The 24,156-nt window shown below is 35.8% G+C and overlaps 1 protein-coding gene across 3 annotated transcripts in view; it reads left to right on the forward strand.

The window, feature by feature from the left end:
- Positions 1-24,156, forward strand: part of SMAD4 (SMAD family member 4) — a 50,070-nt gene that overhangs the window by 9,073 nt on the left and 16,841 nt on the right. For 2 of the 3 annotated variants that reach the window (XR_004263089.1, XM_032259506.1), the window contains exons 2-8: positions 7,497-7,872; positions 9,263-9,437; positions 9,866-9,895; positions 15,025-15,237; positions 18,134-18,253; positions 18,350-18,466; positions 19,874-19,924. Coding sequence is in view for 2 of the 3 variants with exons in the window: in XM_032259506.1 (XP_032115397.1) it covers positions 7,624-7,872; positions 9,263-9,437; positions 9,866-9,895; positions 15,025-15,237; positions 18,134-18,253; positions 18,350-18,466; positions 19,874-19,924 (955 nt within the window). In the remaining variant the exon portion in view is untranslated. The remainder of the gene's footprint in view (positions 1-7,496; positions 7,873-9,262; positions 9,438-9,865; positions 9,896-15,024; positions 15,238-18,133; positions 18,254-18,349; positions 18,467-19,873; positions 19,925-24,156) is intronic. The other variant, XM_032259507.1, reaches the window with a different exon arrangement.

A 24,156-nucleotide genomic window follows, 5' to 3' on the forward strand; every position in this document is an offset into this window, starting at 1 on the left:
CGGGCATGCTGGTACATGTCTGTAATCCCAGCTACTTGAGAGGCTGAGGCACGAGAATCATTTGGACCCAGGAGGTGGAGGTTACAGAGAGCTGATAACATACCAGTGCAGTCCAGCCTGGGCAACAGAGTGAGACTGTGTCTCAGAAAAAGAATATGAATTAAGGGGTCCTGACATGAGAGAGAGACAGCTGCTGTTTTAAAGTAACTAGTTCTAAATTACTGATTGATTTCATTATGTAGTTTGTACTATATTGCTATTTTTTCTAAGGATGTTAGTCATTCAATTTTTGTTCAGTTATCAGGGAGCATGTAGCAGTCAGACTTAAGTAAAAAGGGGAATTCATTGGCTTGGTCTGGAGATAGAGCTGGCCTCAGATTGCTGTATCCAGGGTTTCAAGCAGCATTACCAAGACTCATGACTTTGCATCCTTTCTGTTTCTCAGGTAGTTTGCAGTCTAAATACTCCTAGCTTCAAGGAAGCATGGAGAGGGCTTTTTCTTTTCTCTGTAGTTCCATCAGAAGTGCTGGAGCTATGTCACTGGCCTGCCTTGGGTTCTTTTTAATCTCTGAAACAACGTTGTGGTCAGGGGGTGGCTTTCGTTAATCTGGGAATCGTCCCATTTGGTCAGATAGGAAGATTGTCCTTGGAAAATCAGACTGCGGTGTTAACAAATGGGGAAATATATGCTGGTACCCAAAAACTGATGTCCACCTATAGTACTTTATTGTTTCTTCTTTTAACAACTTTATTAATCCAAAAAGGATAATTTTTAAATAAGATCATTTAAACTGAAGGTGTTATACCAAAATGACATTTAAATTTAAGACACATGGGTAAACAAGAAGCATACTGCTCAATTTATCCTGTGTAGTTCATCTTAAAAGTTAAAAAAAAAAAATCTTTGTGTTGTTTTTTATTGCTTTATAAACCCTTTGTTGCTCTTGGAAGTTTTCCAACTGCCCTCAGTTTGAAGAACCTCAACTTGCTGTCTAGGATTTAGTCTTGAGCTTGTGCTGCAGACTACCCCTTTTTTTCCTGTTAGTAAACCTAAGTTTAGAGTTTCTTCCTAGTGATATTTTACCAGGTCCAGTGATTTTTCACCCTCCCTTAGTTAAATTTAAGCACTTTTCTCAGATATTCCCATAGTAAGTAGTTTATTGATCACTGATCAAAACATATAACTTCTAGAAAATACATGTTTGACACATACAGTACAGTTAATTCAAAGGTAAACTAACATATGAGAAATAAAAAATGCCAACAATCATTACCTAAAATATATGAATTTATATGAGAGCCTCTCAGGCCAGTATTCAGCTTGTTTAATTTTAGGGGGTATCTTAATTCGTTTGGTTCTTTGGCTTTCTAGTCCATTGATTATTATACTTATGGTCAATGTTAGGTGACAGCTTACAATTAATAGCAAGGCTAGAGGAAAAAACAATAGGTACGTACAAGAATCAGCTGTCTCTTTTTGCTGACTCTTTACCTCTCATTACTCTTTACTTGACTGGATCTAATACCTGTATATTTTAGTGCCTTTCAGATAGGCTTAACTTTTCTACTAATCTCTTCAAACTTAAGATACCTAAAACTGAATTTGTTGCATACCTTCTTTTAAATTTTTTGTTCTTTTTTAATCATTGAGTTAACCTTTCTAGAAATGGGTCATCTTTTGACTATTCTCCCTTTTTCACCCTTCGTATTCAGTTGGATAAAGATGCCAGTCTTTTCTACCTAGAAATGTCTCACTGATTTTCTCCTCCTCTCGTGGCCCATTGCCCATACCCCTAGTCTCGGATCTTATCACTATTCTGATAATTGTTTCCTAATTGGTTTTCTATTTCCTTTTCCAAAGCTGTTTTCTATGCTCTCACTGAAGTTTTCTTTCTAATACAAATCTAATGCTGTTGTTTCTCTTTTTCTACCATGAACCTACTCTAGACAAAGCTCTTACTCATCTCTGCTTTTCCCCATTATTTTCCTTCAGCCTGGCAAATTCTTAATCATGCGTGGTAATCCATTAATACTATTCTACCAGAATTCTGATAGTTCTCCCCTGGTATTGTACTTCTTTGTCTGTCTCATCCCTACCTTGAAATTAGGTGTGGCCCAGAGTTTCTTGCATTGGCACTATTGACATTTTAGGCTAGATAATTTGTTTTGGGGGTTGTCCTGTGCATTGTAGGGTACTTAGCAGCAACCATGGCCGTTAGCCACTAGCTGCCCAGTAGTATCCAGTTGTGACCATATATTGCCTCCAGATATTGCCAAGTGTCCCCTGATGGACAAAGTTGCTCCTGGTTGAGGACTCCTGGCATGGCCATATGACTTTGGCCAGTCAAACATGAGCGGAAGTGGTAGCCTTTAAAAGAAGATATATGAACTGTCCTGTCCCTTTTGCTATTTAAGGACATATGTAGAAATGGAGCCTTTGTCAGTCTAATTTCTGAGAGATGACAGTTAGCAGTGCCCCCAGTTGATCTGTGATGGACATGTATTATATCTTAAGCAGAAAATAAGCTTTTGTTTTAAGCTACTGAGCTTTTGGGGGTTGGTTGTCACTGCAGCATAGACTAGCCAACCCTGACTGAACATTCTGCCAAGACTTAAGTTACCTATGAACTTTGATGCTCCCTCATTTATAGTCCCAATCACTTTATACCTGTTTCTTTTAGCATGTGTTACTTATGTGATAATATGTTTGGGTCTTCTAGATTAGTAGTTCTCAATGGAGTAAGTACTGCTCTTTAAGGGATGTTGTGGAAATTTGTGGATGGGTTTGGTGGGTTGGGGGCCGGGGATGCCATCCTGCAATGTGAGAGACTGAGTAATTATCTTGCATCCCACAAGACTTTCAGATGCCCCAGAAATTCATGTAGGAGGAAAACATAATTAGCCCAGAACCTAACTCTATAATATATATATTCACTTTGCCAGGAATTAAATTTCTCTTAATTTATTTTTTTTCTTCATGGCCTGACTCCCTCCCTCCCTCCCTTCTCTCTCCCTCCCTCCCTTCTCTCTCCCTCCCTTTCCTTGGGATCTGTTGCCCAGGCTAAAGTGCAGTGGTGTGATCTTGGCTCATTGCAACCTCCGCCTTCCAGGCTCTAGCCATCTTCCCACCTCAGCCTTCTGAGTAGCTGGGACTATAGGCATGCACCACTATGCCCGACTAATTCTTTGTATTTTTTTGTTGGGGGGGTGGGTCTCACTTTGTTGCCAGGCTGGTCCTGAGCTTAAGTGATCCAACCATGTCGGCCTCCCAAAGTGCTGGAATTACAGGCATGAGCCACAGTACCCAGCCTTTTTTTTTTTTTTTGAGACCAAATCTTACTCTGTCACTCGGGCTGGAGTGCAGTGGCTCCATCATAGCTTACTGCAGACTTGGTCTCCCAGCTCAAGCAGTCCTCCTCCTTCAGCCTCTCATTAATTCATTTTCTTAATTGAAGTTGTTTAAGAGTTCACCATTTGAGAAAATCCATGTTACTGACTGCAGTGCCAGTGTGCTATTTGAGTTGCCAGTATAATATATTTGTCTTGGAAGGTCTGAATTTGTGGTTGTCATATTTGTGATGATTCTATATATAAGTGCAAGCATCTAACTTCTTTATTATACATTCTAACTTAGCTGGCATGCCTGAGTATTTATAGATGAAAATACACATTATATATTAAGGCTTTCCTTCTTTTTGTTATGGTTAGGGCATTGTTAAATTTTCAAAATATATGTAAGTAGTTTAGAATTTTGTTTCACTAAAGCTAAGGTGGTGATATAAATTATTTGTCAGAAAAAAATGGGATGGTGGTCTGAGAGAGTCCAGACCCACTTTCTTACTATGCGCCACCTGTTTTTGTATCTGTAGTGCTATGTACATACATTGTTTGTTGAATTGGTTAATTTATGGTTCCCAAATTGCTTTTATGTACATTGTTGCATCTAATTACCACAGTAAATCTGTAAAGTTGGCAGGGCAGGCATTCCCATTTTATAGATGAGAGAATTGAAAGAGATGTTAACATTCAGTTATGCTGCTAGACCTTTAATCAGAATATATAATTTTATTTATATTGGTATTATGCTCTTGCCTACCATACTTCCATAATCTAGAACCACTTAGTGTAGGAATACATCTGTATATTCCTGCTAGTGTTATTTTTTTATATGCAGAACTTTTAATTATGTTTTAGGCACTGTGCTCATAGGAATACAATAGAGAGAGATGAGAAAGCTATGTTTATTTAAGAAAGCAAGATCATTATCATTTGTATTCAAAACAACTTGGCTTTAAAACAAACTTTGAGATACTATTAAGTCCACAGAATAGCATAAATTTTAGAAATGGTGACATGGTGAGATTGTGGTGGAATAAACATTTTAATTGCATTGTAGGTTGAGACACATCTTTTGGAATATATCAGAAAATGACTTCAAAAGCATCTGCACTCTTCTAATTTGTTTTAAGATAATTCCACAGAATAAAAAGCTGTAGTCAGTCCACAAACACTTGCCTGGTATATGTCAGGAACTGTGCATGTTGCCGGGAATTTCTAAAATGAGAGTGTTTTTGCTGTTTTCTTGGATTTCTAATTTGTGGCAACAATGTGGGCACAGATATGTAATCAGATAACTGACTACTGTGAAAGCTGGAATTCTAATCCAGATCTCTGACTCCAAAATCTCCCATGCAAGGAGTTATCAGATGTGTAATTCAACACATATTTCTTTTTCCCTCTTTCCTGATTCTTTTTCTTTCTACAAGTCTCACTCTCTTGCCCAGGCTGGAGTGCAGTCGTAACTCACAGCAGCCTTGAACTCCTGACTCAAGCGGTCCTTCTGCCTCAGCCTCTTGAGGAGTTGGGACTGCTACCATACCTGGCTAATCTCCTGCATTTTCTTAGATAGATTTTAATAGGAGAAAATACAGAAAAATGTGTAATGTGTTTTAGGAAAAATCTCCTTATAAAACTATTACTTTTTTTTTTTTTTTTTTGAGATAGGGTCTCACTCTGTCGCCCAGGCTGGAGTACAGTGGCACAATCGTGGCTCACCACAGCCTTGACCTCCCAAGGCTCAGGTGATCTTCCAGCTTCAGCTCCCTGAGTAGCTAGGACAGCAGGCATGCACCACCACACCTGGTTAATTTTTTTATTTTGAGTAAAGATGGTGTTCTGCCATGTTGCCCAGTCTGGTCTCGAACTCCTGGACTCAAGTGATCCACCTGCCTCAGCCTCCCAAAGTGCTGGAATTATAGGTGTGAGCCACTGTGCCTGGCCACAATTAAACATTTTAATATTTCGACAGTAGCTTTTTTACTGAACACTGTGTGTGAGACACGTTACGTATAATTTTTCCTTTGAGCTTCTATAGACCCTCCTTTTAATCCAGATTCAGAGTAACTTCATTTTCTTATTACTGTGAAAGCTGGAATTCTAATCCAGATCTCTGACTCCAGAATTTCCCATGTAGGTTAACCTTGGTTATTCAGAAAGTATACCTTCAGCGTACGTGTATTGAGTGTGGGCAAGTGCTATAATACATATGAAAAACTGCTTCTTTGCATGGGGTTTATGAGTTGAGACAAACATTTGTGTAAAAGGATAACAGGGAGAAGCAAGTCTTAAATATCAAGTGATGTACATTCTGAAGAGGCTCAAAACTACAACAGTGGCAGGGAGAATGGGAGGAGAAACAGAAATGACTGACGTAAAGAATTTTCTAACTGTGAGGGAATGAATTTAGGAATAGTGAAAGAAAGAGGCAGAGCAAAGATCTTTTTTGCTAAGCTTTCCGAGACTGCGTAATTAAGTGTAATTGATACTTTAACAATAAAGGTCTTCAGAAGAGGAAGAGATTTTGGTAGAATGATGAGTTTTATTAATCTTGTGGGAGAGTTTAAGGATTCAAGTATACAGCAAAAGAAAATGAAAACAAAATAAATCTGGAATGCAACTTCAGTGAACAAATAAAATACAACCTAGCACATAAAGTACAGGCTTCAGTCTTGCTTTATTTTCTTTGATCTTAGGCTAATGGCCTTTTCCTATTCTGTGTGGAGTCTTGGGATCAGATAAGTTACTTTAGTTTTCTACTTGTTGAATAGATTCTTTATTAATCTTCATTTATTTTATTTTATTTTTTTGAGAGTAACCCTGTTGCTTTTCCAAATCTTTTGAGGAATTTATTGATCTTTTTAAAGAACAGCTGTATTGAGATATAATTCCCATACCATAAAATTCACTATTTCAAAGTGTACATTTCAGTGGTTTTTACTATAGTCAGTTGTACAACCATCACCATTATCAATTTTTAGGACTTTTTCATTATAACAGAAAAACACCATACTCTTTAGCAGTCATTCCTCATACCCCTTCCTGCCAGGCCCTGACAACCACTGATTTACTTTCTATCTCTGTGAATTTGCCTATTCTGTATATTTCATATAAATGGGATTTTATAATGTATGACCTTTTGTGACTGACTTCTTTCACTTAGTATGTGTTTTCGATGTTTATCCATGTTGTAACATGTATTAGTACTTTATTTTTTATAGTTGAATAATATTCCATTGTACAGAATTTTATTTGCACATTCATCAGTTGGTGGACATTTGAGTTGTATCTTTTATGAACAGTGTTGCAGTGAACATTCATGTACAGGTTTGTGTGGACATAGGCTTTCATTTCTCTCGAGTAGAATTGTGAAGAGGGGAATTGCTGGGTCATATGGTAACTGTGTTTAACATTTTGTATTAATACCAGCCTGTTTTCCAAAGTACCTGTGCCATTTGTAATCCCAGCAGCAGTGAATGAGGGTCCAATTTCTCTGCTTCTTCAATACTTATTATTGTCTCTTTGATTTACCCATCTCAGTAGGTATGAAGTGGTAGCTCATTGTGGTTTTGATTTTCATTTCCATAATGACTAATGTTGAACTTTCATGTGCTTATTGGCCATAATCTTTGGAGAAATGTCTTTTAGAATAAAAGAGACCCTTTTTTTATTGGTCTCTCTTAACAAAGGTCAGTGTTAACTGCTAGGTAGCATTTCATACCAGGCAATGGTAAATTTTTCATAAATATTAGTGATAGACTTTTAGGTTTAGCTGGTTGTTAATCAAGACTGTTTTAAAGTGCTAATCCTCATAAGTAATCCTTTAAAAAAAGTCCTGGTAAGATTTGCCTTTAGGGTGACTAGCACAGTCAGTAAGACTCAATTGAGCGTGTCACTATCATAATGAGGAGACCTAATTTTAATATTTTTGGAATGTCAAAAACAGTGACATTTTGATTAAGTAATTTTATTTTTAAAAATTATTTTTAATGGTTGATATTTTATAAGAATTTTAAGAATTTTCAACCCTGAGCATCAAATTTTAATTATGTGCATTGAATCTCTGTCTTAACCAGAGCAATTTCATCTTTTTCCGAGTATATTTAAATCTGCTTTGTGAAATGTGTTCTGATATGTGTCTTTTTTTTTTTCTTTTGTAGGTTATCTTGAATACATGTGTAACAGTTTTACTTGCAACGTTACCTGTTGTTTTATACTGTTTCCAAAAGATCAAAATTCTTCTGGAAATTGGAGACATATTTGATTTAAAAGGAAAAACTTGAACAAATGGACAATATGTCTATTACGAATACACCAACAAGTAATGATGCCTGTCTGAGCATTGTGCATAGTTTGATGTGCCATAGACAAGGCGGAGAGAGTGAAACATTTGCAAAAAGAGCAATTGAAAGTTTGGTAAAGAAGCTGAAGGAAAAAAAAGATGAACTGGATTCTTTAATAACAGCCATAACTACAAATGGAGCTCATCCTAGTAAATGTGTTACCATACAGAGAACATTGGATGGGAGACTTCAGGTTAGCCTTACAAGAATTTTTCTATACCCTCTATGGTGGCAGATTTAAAAACTTGCTAAGTTTCCTTTGAAGCTTCTGTAGGGTAATTTAATGTGTGCTTCATCTCTTCAGATACTGTCATCCAGTACAAATACGCATTATGGGAATATGTGGAAGAATATGCAAAATATAAAATTTTAAAGTTTTTTATGTTTTGACTAAAAAATGTTCAATGGAGAAAATTTGGAAAATAAAAATAAAAAGCAGAAGAAAACCCACATTTTGCAAGAACTTCCTTTAGCACTTTGGTATTCATTTTTGTAGTCTGTTGTTTTCTTTTTCTTTCTCCCCCCCGCCCCCCCGAGGTGTAGTCTCACTCTGTCACCCAGGCTGGGATGCGGTGGTGCAGTCTTGGCTCACTACAGCCTCTGCCTCCCGGGTTCAAGCAATCTTTCTGCCTCAGCCTCCTAACTAGCTGGGACTACAGGTGAGTGCCACCATGTCCAGCTAATTTTTGTATTTTTAGTAGAGATGGGGTTTCACCATGTTGGTCAGGCTGGTCTCAAACTCCTGACCTCAGGTGATCCACCCACCTTGGCCTCCCAAAGTGCTGGGATTACAGGGGTGAGCCACTGTGCCCGGCCATGTTTTCTTTTTTGATATTGTATGTACATTTAAACAACTGGATTATACTTAGTCCTTTTATAATTTAGAAATCTGGTATTTTTCACTGATAGCAGATGTTTCGTTGGTCACGTTTTTCATGTAGAACTTCATAATACGTCTCCTTTGCTTAAGTAAATCTCATAGAAATTTTATGTCTTAGATTTTAATTTCTAGACTTTATGTAGTTTCTACAACACAGTCTTTTTGCATATTTATTTATTTATTTCATTTTATTTCTTTGAGACATGGTCTCAGCCTTGCCCATGCTGGAGTGCAGTGGTGCGAACATGGCTCACTGCAGCCTAGACCTACTGGGCTTATTCAATTCTCCTGCCTTAGCCTCCTGAGTAGCTAGGACTACAGGCACACACCACCATGCCCGGTTAATTTTTTATTATTTGTGGAGACAAGGTCTTGCCATGTTGTCCAGGCTGGTCTTGAATTCCTAGGTTCAAGAGATCCTCCCTTGGCCTCCCAAAGTGACAGGATTACAGGTGTGAGCGACCAGGCCCACCCACTTTTTGCATTTTTAAAACCTGAGCACAGGCCTTGAAATTATACCAACGTTTAAATTCTAGGTGTGATGTGTGACATGGCCAAGTTAGTTATTTTGAATTTTAGTGTTCTCATTTATGAAATGGGAATTGTAATACTGACTTGGTAGGATTGTGAGGATTAAATCAGAATATATGTAAAGTGTCTTGCATAATGTGACACATGAATAAATGGTCGTTTATTTTTCCAGGTGGCTGGCCGGAAAGGATTTCCTCATGTGATCTATGCCCGTCTCTGGAGGTGGCCTGATCTTCACAAAAATGAACTAAAGCATGTTAAATATTGTCAGTATGCGTTTGACTTAAAATGTGATAGTGTCTGTGTGAATCCATATCACTATGAACGAGTTGTATCACCTGGAATTGGTAAGTAGACTTTGCTTTTATCCTTAGAAACATAAAGGAAAAATGATCTCAGTAGTGTTTTAATTTTTGTAAGTTAAATTTGGAAAATAGCCCAGGACTTTAAATAAGGTTAAAGAATGGGATATTTTTAATATAAATATTTAAATCTGAATTCAGGAACAAACTTATATTTTGACTACTAAAACCAAGTATTATGTTGACATTTTGCCCATTTAAAACATTGTTTTTGAGAAATAAGATGGAAAACATTATAAGTTTGAATACTTAGTATATGTGTTGTTAGATAGCGTTTATGCTACTTCTGAATTGAAATGGTTCATGAACTTTTGTAATCTCTGGCTTAAATTTACATTCTCTGTTTTTAAATGGAAAATATTTTCATTGTAATGATTAATGTTTTATTTTTTTCCCCTCTTTAAACAATTAAGATCTCTCAGGATTAACACTGCAGAGTAATGGTAGGTAATCTGTTTCTTATTACATTCTCTTTCTTGTGTTTTATCCTCTCTGTTTTTTTGTTGACCTCAAATTAATTAATTTGTGTGGGTGGCAGTAACCTTAATAAGAAAATAACTTATACTGCTTTGGAAATTTAGATGGGGGGGTGTGTCAGCGTTTAAAACTGGATTTAAATTGGCTATTTACTCTTTGTATTTGAACTGCAATTTATGAATTAAAGTACTCTAAAAAATATGATAGGGGAATGAACCAAAAACAAATACAAAGACTGTTTTTCAAGTTAAGCACTGTTTTTGAAGAAAATCTCACAGAGCCAGTTTAAATGGATGGTAAGTACCCAGAATGTTTGGTAATTTGGAATCACGTATAACATATCCAGTAAAAATACCAGTATTCTAATGTTTCTTCATTTCAGTCTAATTTATTTTTATATAATGTTGAGAATGGTTTAAAATTGTACTCAGATTTGTGTTTTTTCAGTCTTGTTACATTTTGAGTAAATAAATCAAGGCTACTTTAAAAGCATATGCCCATCACAGCTTACCTTATTGAAAAAGTGTTTTAAGGTGAGAAAATGAAACACCAATGGGGGTGTATGTTTTTGTTTTTTAGTGTAATATTTGAGAATGGAGTTTTATTAAATCTTTAGCTCTGTTACTTAGAACTTACTAAAATTTCTGTAAGAACTAATTAATTTGCAGAGAAACTCTTATAAAGAACCACTGTGAGCCAGGGGCAGTGGTTCATGTCTGTAAATCCAGAACTTTGGGAGGCTGAGGCAGGTGGATCATGTGAGGTCAGGAGTTCGAGACCAGCCTGGCCAACATGGTGAAACCCTGTCTCTACTAAAAATATAAAAAATTAGCCAGGTGGGTGCCTGTAATCCCAGCTACTCAGGATACTGAGGCAAGCGAATCACTTGAACCCAGGAGGTGGAGGTTGTAGTGAGCTGAGATCATGCCATTGCCTGGGCAACAAGAGCAAAACTCCATCTCAAAGAAAAGGAACCACTGTCATCTTAGAAAGGTGTGCTGTTGTTCCGGAGGGAAATGAGTAGTAACTTGGGACCTTTTTTGTTTGCACAATTTTAGAGATGGGTTAGAAATACTAGGTGACCTTAACCAAAATTTAGGAAGAGTTTGCAAGTCTTCTTGTTTTTATTTTCCACCTTTCTCCCATATCACTAATGGAGGAAGGAAGACTTAGTACCTTGTGGTGCTTGTTAGTGATTAGTAGGTTTCTGAGAAGTGTAGGTTTATTATTAGGAGCTGTTGTGGTGGTCTGGGAAGGGTTCCTTTAAGATTGATTAAAGCTCTGCCTCTTTGCCATGCAGACATTGATATCATATAACTTCTTTTTTTTTTGAAAGTAAACATACTTCATATCTTCATTTTCCATCAATGTTTTTGGAGAATTAAAACATTTGGCTCAGTAGGTATTCAAGGTAGGGAGACTGCAATGATAAGTGTATCTGAATCTCTCTGTGGGGCTGTTTGTGAGGGGGTTCAAATTCTGAATGCTTATCACACACCTCCCCATCCTAAAATTATTGATGCACTGTTATCAATGGGATTGTATGGGTTGATAGCCTTTCTTTAATGACTGTAGAGCTGTATTCAGCCTTGTAGATCCCCCTAGCGGTGGTTTTGTAAAGGGTGTCTTCAGTGCCGTATTTCCTCAGAAAACAAGGGGTATTTCTCACAGCTCCTTCTAGATTTAGACAAAGGAATAATATAAGACCAGGTAACTAAAAAGTTAAGAAAATGGGACATTTCCTTCATTTTTGAGTTAAAGTCTTGTGGTAATCATTTACACACTGCCTTTTATCTTTCATGAAACTTTCTATGACCAAGTTGACCTATGTATTCATTTTAACAAATATTTAATGAGCACGTACTGCTTGGTAGTAGGTTCCAGGGATGCTAAGATAATAAGGCATGTCTTGTCTACTTAGGTGAGCTTATAGTCTAGTGGAGGAGAGAAAAAAAATAGAGAGTGATAATACCATCAGACAGGTGCTGTGTCCTGCTTGCTGGTGATGATAAAGAATACAGATGTAGGGTGGGCCCAGTGGTTTCAGCTTCTTTGTCACCTATAGAGAGTATATTATTTGACCTTCTCAGAACTTTTTTGTTTTTTGAGACAGAGTTTTGCTCTTGTTGCCCAGGCTGGAATGCAGTGGCACAGTCTTGGCTCTCTGCAACCTCCACCTCCTGGGTTCAAGCGATTCTCCTGCCTCAGCCTCCCGAGTAGCTGGGATTACAGGTGCTCACCACCACACCCAGCTAAAATTTTTTTTGTATTTTTAGTAGAGTTGGGGTTTCACCATGTTGTCCAGGCTGGTCTTGAACTACTGACCTCAGGAGATCCACCCGCCTTGGCCTCCCAAGCTGCTGGGATTACAGGCATGTGCCACTGTGCTCAGCCCTCTTAGAACAGTTTGTGATATATATATATATATATATATATGTATGATTGCTCTAAGAATATGGTGAAATAACCATAGGTAACACTGAGTACTCATTTTGTGTCAGGTCAGATTGAGCTAAATGATTTCTGAGTATTGTGTTATCATTCTCATGATACTTCTACATGGGAGGTGGGATTATTTATACTTTAACAGATGAAGGGACTGCTACTTGGAGAGGTGAGGGAACTTGCCCAAGAATAGACGACTAGGAGAAGCTGGAGTAATGTTTGCTTGCTATTAGATATTTAAACAATGGAAAAATACTGCAAAAGACTGCAAACTCCATGACAGCAGGGATATTTGTTTTGTTTATGGGTCTATCCCAAGTACTAGAACAGTACCTGGAACATAGGTGCTCAAGAAATATCTTTTCAATGAATGCATTTGTGAATAGCCCATAAAGGGAACTATTTTAACAATTTGGTGTCTGTTCTTCTGGACTATAAAAAATATATACTATATGTTTTTTTAATTTTATTTTTTTGAATAGGCAATATATGGTCCATAAATCAAAATACTATAAAAAGGTATACAGTGAAAAGAAGTGCTCCCACCCCTGCCCCCATTCCCCCCTACCTCAGGTAATCACTTTTATTAGTTTCTGGTATTTCCTTCCAGGGTTTCTATATGCAAAAAATACATACCTCCTTTCTTACACAAAGCGTATACCATGCATACGATTCTGGACCTTACTTTTTTGCTTACAGTATATGATTTTTTAAACATGCATATGATCATAGTGTACAATAGTGTTTTGTAACTTGTTTTTTTCTCTTGGCAAAGATATATTGCAGACTTTCTATCTTTGTTATTACCTTTAGTTTTACCTAAAAAACAGTTATTATAGAATATCTGGTTAAAGAGATCTGTACACCAGTAGAAGTTTCAAAGTTACATTTGGGAAGTTTAGCCAGCATATTTAAGACAAGAAAAATTTATGAGTCATAACTATTTAAAAGCAAAATACAGTTGGTACTTAAAGATGTTATGATTGCTGATTAAGCTGAAGAGTCACTTGAAAAGCTGAAGCAGTGAGTATCAAGTTGACCAGTTGTATCCTCAAATCAGCTAGCAAAGCCAGTAGGTTGGTAAAAAGATCCCAGTCATTATAACAACAACAACAACAACCAAAAAACCCCTAAAATGTCCAGGAAGTAATTAGAGATGGCAGAATTTATATGAAGAAAATCACTGAATTTTGTTGAAGGTATAATACAAGGCTGGATAAATGTAGATGTACTGATTTTATGCCCCAAACATTTTTTTTCTTTTTACTATTTTTTATTATTTGGCCAATGTTAATGATGAGTGATTGGGTTCAGATTTTTTTATTGATACATTTTGTTAAGCATTTAACAATACATTTTTATTGATACAATTTGTTAAGCACCCTTTTGATTATCTTTTTGTTTCCATTACATTTCTAAAGAGGAACTTTGGAATGGGATTTATGGGTCCTCAAAATATCATCTTCATGACTTTGGATGCATGAACTTTTAAGAGGTTTTTAAGAAACTTGCATAATGGATGATTATTATTGCTGTGAAATGTCTCAATTTAATAAAAAATAGCCATGTAACTTAACTGATATTTACATGTAGTAGATTTGTTTTCAACGGTTGACATAGGGAAAGATAAGGCAAATGATAGGCTGGTTCTTAATGAAAAAAGGAGTGCCTTTTTGTGGTCTACTAATTGATTGCTTTGTGAAGAGAACCTACTATTAGGTCAGTGGGTTGTTAAGTTCTGGAGTAGTGTTAGTTCAAAAGCAAAAAAGGATTGGTTGCTAAAGATAAAAAGCAAACCTTAAAATAATAACCTAAAAACAAATGGGAAGGTTCTGGGCAGAGAATTAACATTATTAATGCAATTCAGTTTCTGGGTTTTTTTTCCATACAATGGAGCAAATATTTCCTGGTTTGTTAATGGAAAGGTGTTATATCGGCTGGAATCTAGCTTTGCTTGTAAAGGTGTAAGCACATAGGTGAAAGATATTGATTATTGAGTTTTCTCACAACATATATTTATTAAATATTCTTATTTGGGCTGGGTTTCTAGAGGGAAATTTCAGTTTGACTTTTCATTTAGAGTTTTACCTTTTGGTTCTAAATCTATAGGGGACATTTAATACACTTCATTTTTAAAGTGTATTAAAATATTGCTTAACAGTAATTCCAGGTCATGGAATTGGATATCTATCAGATCCCAGTCATATCTCCACAGTGTGAAATTAGCAAAAAGACACAGTTAAGTACCCAATCTCGATTTAGACTGAATAATTGGTTTTCTCAGCTGGATACACATTTCTAGCCATTTGGTTTTTGCTTGCCTTATGTATTTAGGTGATTATTCTTCTAGGCTTATCAAAAAACTGAGGAATACCTTTTATGATTGTTGCTGGAGGCTGTTGGAACTTCATAGACTAGCTTCAAATTTGAGAGTCAGATTGATCAATAAAATACATCTGATGCTATTATTGCTAAATAAGTGACTTTTGCTGGTAAAGTAGTATGTTTTAAAATAATATGAAAAAATTCTGAATTAAAGTTAGTTATTTACACTAATTGATTTTAGATATTGTTATATTGCTAATAAGATTTTTTTTTTCTGGGAAGAGAAGCTTATAAAAATTTAAAATACGTTTAATTTTCTACATAGCTCCATCAAGTATGATGGTGAAGGATGAATATGTTCATGATTTTGAGGGACAGCCATCGTTATCCACTGAAGGACATTCAATTCAAACCATCCAGCATCCACCAAGTAATCGTGCGTCAACAGAGACATACAGCACCCCAGCTCTGTTAGCCCCATCTGAGTCTAATGCTACCAGCACTGCCAACTTTCCCAGCATTCCTGTGGCTTCCACAAGTGAGTTCTGGAACCCGATGTAGTCAGCAAGTTGAGTTGTCCTGTCACTTGGAGGGAAATGCCAATTAAGTAAACTTTAAAAGTAACTGTGGTATCTTTCATAGGTCAACAGGTATTAAATAGATGTATACAATCACTTGGAATTTAAGTAATGGCTTTGATTATAATAGTGATTTAAATTAATGATTTGATTATAATATTGATTTAAATTGATCTAATTTGCACTTTACTATTACATGTAGAAGTAGCATCTTCAGCTGTCAGATTTTGGAGAAATATTTAAATAGTTAACAAGTAGTTTTGATCCAAGGTGTTTATGAAGGTCTGTGTTAATGGAACTGCAACCTTTCTTTTAATCCAGTATTCTTATTTTGCTTTATCTGGGAGAATATTACTTTATAATTGTCTGATTTTTTTCTTTGTGCAAAGGGATCTTGACAGATTTTTTATATATCCCTCAAGATGGACATTAAGTAATTTAGTCAATTTTGATGTAAAGCTAAATTCTATATCTCTTTTAAAAATATATGTATATATTTTAAAAAGAAGTCTGTTTCAGAAGGATCCTTATTTTCTGCTGTGTCATAGGAGGCAGAGGGTCTACTAGGTTCAGGTTTTTGGGGGCCTGATTATATGATCTGGTTCTGTTATTTTCATAGTAACCAAAGGTTTGATAGTTTGCTGCTTGGCAAATGAAGTAGCTTCCCCACCTGCCCCCCCCAGTTAATCATAGAGCATTGTCTTGGCATGTGTATGGTGTTAGCTGCATGCGGTTGCTAAGGGAATTGCATGTAAACCCACATCAGAACAGATTTTTGACAGCTCTGGGCTAATACTGTGTTAGTTGCTACCAAAATAGAATAGTTACCATTATTCTGTTTGCTTTACTGTCAAATTAGATTCAACATAGAAATTTTGATCTTTAGAATAAATGGGGGCTGATTTCTGTAATTGTGAGTTTTCAAGTGAAGTATACCAAAATTTCACCTCTTTCATTCATTGTACCACCTTGAACCAGTAGGTTGTTGGTTTGCTATATAAGAGATGACCATCTCAGTATGGGCAGCATATTCTAAATGGGTCATGTAGGTTAAGCACTTACCCAGATCCTTAATCACCTGGTGCTTCTGCTACCTGTCTACTTTTTATTTACCAAATTAGGAATATGGTTGACAAACAGTGAGTAGTGATAGAAAATAAAAGGAGGTACATTTTAGCCACTTGAACGTAATTTTTACTAAAGTGACTTCATTTTGACTGTTTTGTTCCCTGAAGTTGAGTCCCATTCGAAGATTAGAAAAAGCAATATAAATGAAATGGAGCAAATTTTATCCTGGTATTTATTGGGTAGATTTAAATACTTGAATACTGTAAATACTGTAAGTTTTAGAACGTGTCAAAATGTTCCCTTAGATTTCAAAAAGTATATTGATAACATTAAATGAAAGAAAAGAAGTTGAACTAAAATAGAAGATTTGGAAGGCTGTTTTACATGAGCTCATTTAGTTGTATGAAATTGTTTAACCTTAATTTACATTCTTAGAATTGTATAAGGAACTATTCAGTTTGGATAACTACAGTGGGTCACTTTACAATTTACGTTCATTTGACACCTGAATATTTTAAGAATTTCCTTCTAAATACCTGTAAATTAAAATAACTTATCTTGTGTAGTTAGTGACAATTTTTGTAAGTTAGCTAAGAGTATGTAGCATGTAGAATTGTTAAAAACATGGACAAAACCGTAATTAACCTTTAAGGATAACTTGCAGAATCTGGAGGATGAGTAGGAAGGGAGGTTGCTAAGATGTCATCTTTACAAATAAATAATTTGGGAGTGTTGAAATATTCTCTTTAGCTTTTGGTTTTGTAATTCTTAGCTTTAAGGAAATGTGACATGTAGAGAAAAGAAAAATATTTCTTTTCTTTGATACTTTGAGCAGTGGCAACATTTACTCTCTTCCATCAGATTATATTCCCATTTAGAAAAGAATGAGGTGATGCCAGTGAAAAAATAATTATAAATTTAGTGCTTTCCAAATGGGATAAGCAGTTGACTTAATTACCACTCTTTAAGAAATCAAGTTTTTTTTTACTTTAAAAAAGAAGCCTTAAAAATGTAGGACAGTAAGCAATATCATAGAATGGTTTTTGAATAGAATAGAAGCCAAGAGAGACTTGATTCTCTTGGTATATTACATAGAGAAAGGGCAACTAATTTTTTGTAAATCTAATATGGTGATGTTCTTGAAAAGAAATGATTCTTGGTTTATAAAAGCTCTTGAAAAAATTTCAAAGTATAGTGATGGTTTTTTGTTTTGTTTTGTTTTTAACCAATAAATGGTATATCAATTGGGCAGCAGAGCTAGATCTTTTTAACTTCCTCATCTTCACCATTACATCCTATTTAAAATAATTTCCTGCTCAGCTTTTCTCTGTCAAACCCTAGCATTCTCTCTACCAATACCAGTGCTGATAATGATTAACTTTTCCGTTTTCAACATTTTCTTGAGTCTGGATTTTTGGGGTCCTAATCAGAAAGGTCCAGAGAGAGCTGATAGAGTGGCCAGGGATGAACTGATTACTTCTGAAGAAGTTAAAATGATAGGCCAGACAGTGGTGTTTTGCTGGCATTTGAAATATGTTTGTGAAGAAATAAGCCACTAAAATTAGCGAGAAAATGACCTAAAATGGAATAATTTTGAGCTTCATCTAGTTAAGATTTGCCTTTATAGATGACTTTAGGTTTTTTACCTGATAGGCCATGGGTGAGTTACACTTTTTGCCCATCTTTATAGTTGTGCATTATCAGATAAAATTGGTCCTTCATTTAGTATATGAAATCATAAGATGACATCTATGAATGTACCGTGTTAATGTCTTCTTGTTCCTCTAGGTCAGCCTGCCAGTATACTGGGGGGCAGCCATAGTGAAGGACTGTTGCAGATAGCATCAGGGCCTCAGCCAGGACAGCAGCAGAATGGATTTACTGGTCAGCCAGCTACTTACCATCATAGTATGTACATACTTTAAAAAAATCTTTTAAATAGTTGAGAAAAAAGTAGGCAGCCTTTATAAAAGCAAATTAACCCATGTGGGCCTTAATTTTTAGACAGCACTACCACCTGGACTGGAAGTAGGACTGCACCATACACACCTAATTTGCCTCACCACCAAAACGGCCATCTTCAGCACCACCCGCCTATGCCGCCCCATCCCGGACATTACTGTAAGCTCTTGTTTTTGTTGTAAGGGCTTTTTTTTTTTTCTTTTTTTTGGTAGGGCTTTGTTTTCTTTTCTTTTCTTTTCTTTTTTTTTTTTTTTTTAATGTTTTTACATCTTTTATTCATCCTGTGATTTTGTTTCATTAAATAGTGATTTTCAGTATTTTTTGTGAACAGTATTATTTTTCATAGTTACACCTTTTTAGAGGAGTAATGTTTGCTGAATACATTTATTTCTCTGTTGCTAATGTTTCATTAACATCACATTGATTTCCATTCATTTGTTTGTTTGCTTTGTATATGTTCTTAGATCTCATGTGTGTCTTGTATATCCACCCATAATGGATTGAAACCCTTTGAGCACTAAGTTCTCAAGGTTTCCCTTAGCATAATATTCATTGTACTTTGGATAATGTTGAATCTATCAATAACTCTGTGCCAGCATGATTGGGAGGAATACCCTACAGATAGCCTCTAGTTTCAGGTAGAATAGGAGAATTGTTCATATGGCTTAGTAAAATCAATCTCATTATAATATTAATAGTATCAAAGAAAACTTAGACAATATAGAAAAGGGTAAATAAGAAAAGCAAAATTACCCTGAATCCTGCTACTCAAAAATAGCCACTTCTAATATTTTGTCATTTTCCTTCCAGTCATATAAACAGGTATATGTCAATTGACAGAGGGCACCTACTATATGTGTATTGTATATATCTTGCTTCTTTTCAGTTATGTTACTGTTTTTTCTATTTCTTAAGAGAACGTAATTTTTAATGGCTCCCTGGGCCATCATAGTGGTTAAGAGTGTTGGGTTTGGACCTTTAACTGGCTCTGTGACCATTGACAAGTTACTTCACCTCATTAAGCCTCAAGAGTAATATTACCTGTAGTAGTGTCTACCTCAAGGGGTGTTTGTAAGAAGTAAATGTAATAATTTATGTGAGGTGTTTAGCACTGTGTCTTAACACATAACAAGTTTTCAATTGTGTTAGCTACAATTTTATTATATAACATCCTTAATTAACATAAGCACTTGTTTTTAGGATAGACCTCACAGTTTATTATTATACACTGCACTATAAATTGTACTGTATTGCACATTACATGAATAATTCATTTATATTCTGCATTAAATACTGGATGTAAAATTATGTGTAAATTGTGTAATAATAGCACTTGGCAGGTAGCACTAAAATGTTAGTTATTAAATAGCCACAAAATTATTAATAGTTCAATATGATTTGCTTATTGTAAAGTAATCTAAACTTTTAAGTTCTTAGACGTTGCATAAGCTTGTTTTAAACAACTCTTAACCTATAATAGTTATATTTGAGTAAGATTTACCAAAAGTTTTAGCATTAGACAACTTTTAATAAATAAAAATGGAATTTTTGTTGTCTTTTCTTTAGGGCCTGTTCACAATGAGCTTGCATTCCAGCCCCCCATTTCCAATCATCCTGGTAAGTGTATTTAAAAATTGATTCCCTATGTTTAGATTGATTTAGTGATTGAAATGCACAAACACAGTCTTTAATATAATTATAGAGTCACTTCTCAGATAAGTACAATACTCATTATGACATGAGTTAATCAAACAGAGGTTTTAATGACAATGCGTACTGCTATAAATGCATAACCTCAACTAGTTAATGCTATTTTCTAACCACCAGGAGATGTTGGGCCTAAACACCAGTTTTGCTGTGAAAAGAATGAATTAAGTCTATCAAGAGGCCAAAGGCAACTGCTGAATCAAAAACAGAGGTCCAAATGACTAGCTAAATGGCCCCGCCCCTATCCCCACCTATGGTTCTATCTAGGGTAGGTCTTTCTTCAGAGCCTTGACTACCCTCACTCCTGCAGACTATCTCCCACTGAGCTATACAAACACTGAGATCCCTAAGTTGCCAGGAGCTACTAATGACTCTCAAGGGTGCTGCCAGCAAAAAAGTTCTCATTCTTCAGACTCTAGATTTTCCTTCTTATCACAATATATTCATTCACATGAATCAAGATTCTGATACAGTAATTCCATTTATATAATTAAAAAAACAAGTAAAGCCAGATTATTAAACTACACTGTTTAGGAATATATTCATCACTTTAAAGAGCAAAAAAGGGCTGGGCACAATGGCTTACACCTGTAATCCAGCATTTCGGGAGGCCGAGCGGGGCAGATCACTTGAGGCCAAGAGTTTGAGACCAGCCTGGACAACATGATGAAACCCCATCTCTACTGAAATTACAAAAATTAGCTAGGTGTGGTGGCGGGTGCCTATAATCCCAGCTATTCGGGAGGCTGAGGCAGGAGAATCGTTTGAACCCTGAGGTGGAGGTTGCAGTGAGCTGAATTGCACCACTGCACTCTGCTTGGGCGGCAGAACGAGAGTCCATCTCAAAAAGATATATATATAAATAAAAATTTAAAAATAAAAAAAAGTGAATCCATAAAAAGCAGGACAGTGGCTACCTCTGGGGAGAAGGGAAGAGAAGGTCTTAACAGAGACAAAATTCATGGGGTAGGAGGGTTTCTGGGATGCTGTAATGTTTTAGTTCTCAATCTGGGTAGTGGTTACATGAGTATTAGTTTTAGTGAAGTTAGACTTTATACTTACTTGTGTTATGTACTTTTCTGTATATTACATTCCTCAAAGTGTTTATGAAAAGGCTAGACCCCTTGACCTACAAAAATGTTTAAAATCACAATATACAATAAAACACAAAATCCGTTAAAGAAGATAATAAATATATATTATCACATATATATTGTTAAAAGAATGCTTCTGCCCCACTAGCCTCACTTTTTTCCTAACTAGAACAAATATTTGCCTCTTAAATCAGCAAAAAGTTTATTAAACTATCACATCTACTGCTAGTGAGCATCGTAAAACTGGTTCTCATACTCTGATGCCACTGTAATGTGGCCTTTTGATCTAGAAATTCTGTAAATCTCTTAAACTAAAATATGAGAAAAGTTACAAACATCAAGATACTCCCTTCTGTTTTTTTAAACAGCTAGAAGAAAAATTGAAACCAACATAAATAATAACAACATTATTTACATGAAGAAAATTAGTAACAGAACAGTTATTAAGAATTGTATGTTACCCTTTAAATTAATCATTATGGACACTGTGTTTATATTTTTAGAAAATATACTAAGGAATATATACTAAGATACTTACATATAAAACTATTATATGGGATTTGCTTCAAAACAATATAGAATGAAGAAAGAACGTGAGAGTATGAATACAAAAATTAGCTAAGCGTGGTGGTGGCCACCTATAATCCCAGCTACTCAGGAGGCCAGGAGGCGGAGGCTGCAGTGAGCCAAGATTGCACCACTGCACTCCAGCCCGGGTGACAAGAGGAAGACTGCCTCAAAAAAAAAAAAAAAAAAAAAAAGAGTGTGAGTGAAACAAGATTGGTCATTAGTTGATAATGGCTGAAACTCAGGAATGAGTACAATGGGGGAACTTCCTGTACCATTCTGGTATGCTTAAAATTCTTTAAGCTTGACTTATAGGCAGTGGAGTATTATTCAGCCATGAAAAATAATGAGATTTAGTCACTTGTGACAACATGAATGGAACTGGAGTTATTATATTAAGTGAAATAAGCCAGGCAGAGAAAGACAAACATCACATGTTCTTATTTGTGGGATCTAAACATCAAAACAATTGAACCCATGGAGACAGAGAGTATTACCAGAGGCTGGGAAAGGTAGTGGTGAGTTTGGGAAGGCGTGGATGGTTAATGGTACAAAAAGTAGTTAGGATGAATAAGGTCTAGTATTTTAGAGCACAACAGGGTGACTGTAGTCAATAATTTAACTGTCCTTTTTAAAATAACAGAGTATAATTAGATTATAACACAAAAGATAAATGCTTGAGGGGATGTGTACCCCATGTTCCAAGATGTGATTATCATGTATTATATGCCTGTATCAAAACAGCTCATGTGCTCCATAAATATATACACCTCATGTGCTCCATAAATATATACACTTCCTATGTACCCACAAAGATTAAAAATAAAATCACTTAAAAATACATTTTTTAAATTCGTCAAGCTTGATGTGGTGGCTTATGTCTGTAATCCCAGCACTTTGGGAGGCTGAGGCAGGAGGATCACTTGAGCCTAGGAGTTTGAAACCAGCCTGGGCAACTTAGTGGGATCTCTTGACCTTGTGATCTGCCCGCCTCAGACTCCCAAAGTGCTAGGATTACAGGTGAGATCCACTGCGCCCAGGCCTCATTTTTTTTTTAACCTAGCGTTATAAATATTTGTTTATAACAAAATTTATTATTTGGACTGATTGTGTAGAGACTACTTCTAAGTGCTGTTACTGTTCTCTTTTTTTTTTTTTTTTTTTGGGCGCCAAAACATTGGGTGATTGTTATCTTGTCTTAGATGATCTCTGTAGTTTTGGTTTAACCAGCATCCCTATCAGTTGTTTGCTGAAGCTTCTTGTCCATAGCATAATATAGTGAAAACTTTATATAGTAAAACTTTTTATAGTAAAAACTTTCTATAGTAAAAACTTTAGTTTATATATAAACTAAAGATGTGTCCATCTGTAGTCCCAGCTACATGGGAGGCTGAGATGGGAGGATCACCTGAGTCTGGGAGGTCAGGGCTGCAGTGAGCCATAATGCCAGTGCACTCCAGCCCAGGCCACAGAGTGAGACCCTGTCTCAAAAATTTAAAAAAAAAAAAAAAAAATACATATATATATATATATATATATGTATTTTTTTTAAATTTTTTGAGATATTTTTGAGATATATTTTTATATTTTAAAAATATAAAAATATATATTTTGAAAAAAATTTTTCAGGCAGGGTCTCGCTCTGTGGCCTGGGCTGGAGTACAGTGGCATTATGGCTCACTGCAGCCCTGACTTCCCAGTCTTAGGTGATCCTCCCATCTCAACCTCCCGTGTAGCTGGGACTACAGATGGACACAACTACACCCATCCAATTTTTCTATTTTTCATAGAGACAAGGTCTCACCATGTTGCCCAGGTTGGTCTTGAACTCCTGGGCTCATGTGATCTGCCCATTTCGGCCTCCCAAAGTGCTGGGATTACAGGCATGAGCCACCATGCCTGGCTGAAAATAATTTCATAAATACTTCAAAACTGGCTTTTTAAGAAGACACTCAGTGAAGATACTTAGTGTATCACTGGTTTTTATGTTCTAACCATAATAAAATATATTTAAACAAATATTTTGTGACAAATTCATTAGAGTGACATGGCAAAACATTTGGGTTTTTAAGTTTTTGAATTACTCAATCTTCCTGTGATCTGCTTTATTAACTCTTCGTTGGAAAGTACTTTATTGCTTGGCAGCATTTTGAAAAGCAGTTAGGGTACATAGCTTTTACAAGTTTTCTTTTCTTTTCTTTTCTTTTTTCTTTTCTTTTCTTTTCTTTTCTTTTCTTTTCTTTTCTTTTCTTTATTTTCTTTTCTTTTCTCCCCTTCCCTTCCCTTCCCTTTTTCCTTTTTCCTTTCCCCTTTCCTTTCCTTTCCATTCCTTTCCTTTCCTTTCCTTCCTTTTCCTTTTCCTTTTCCCTTTCCTTTCCTTTCCTTTCCTTTTCCCTTTCCTTTCCTTTTCCCTTTCCTTTCCTTTCTCCTTTTCCCTTTCCTTTCCTTTCTCCTTTTCCCTTTCCTTTCCTTTCTCCTTTT

The sequence above is a fragment of the Sapajus apella genome, unplaced genomic scaffold (assembly GCF_009761245.1).
Source record: "Sapajus apella isolate SASKATOON/1434 unplaced genomic scaffold, GSC_monkey_1.0 scaffold109, whole genome shotgun sequence".
NCBI classification, from domain to species: Eukaryota; Metazoa; Chordata; class Mammalia; order Primates; family Cebidae; genus Sapajus; species Sapajus apella.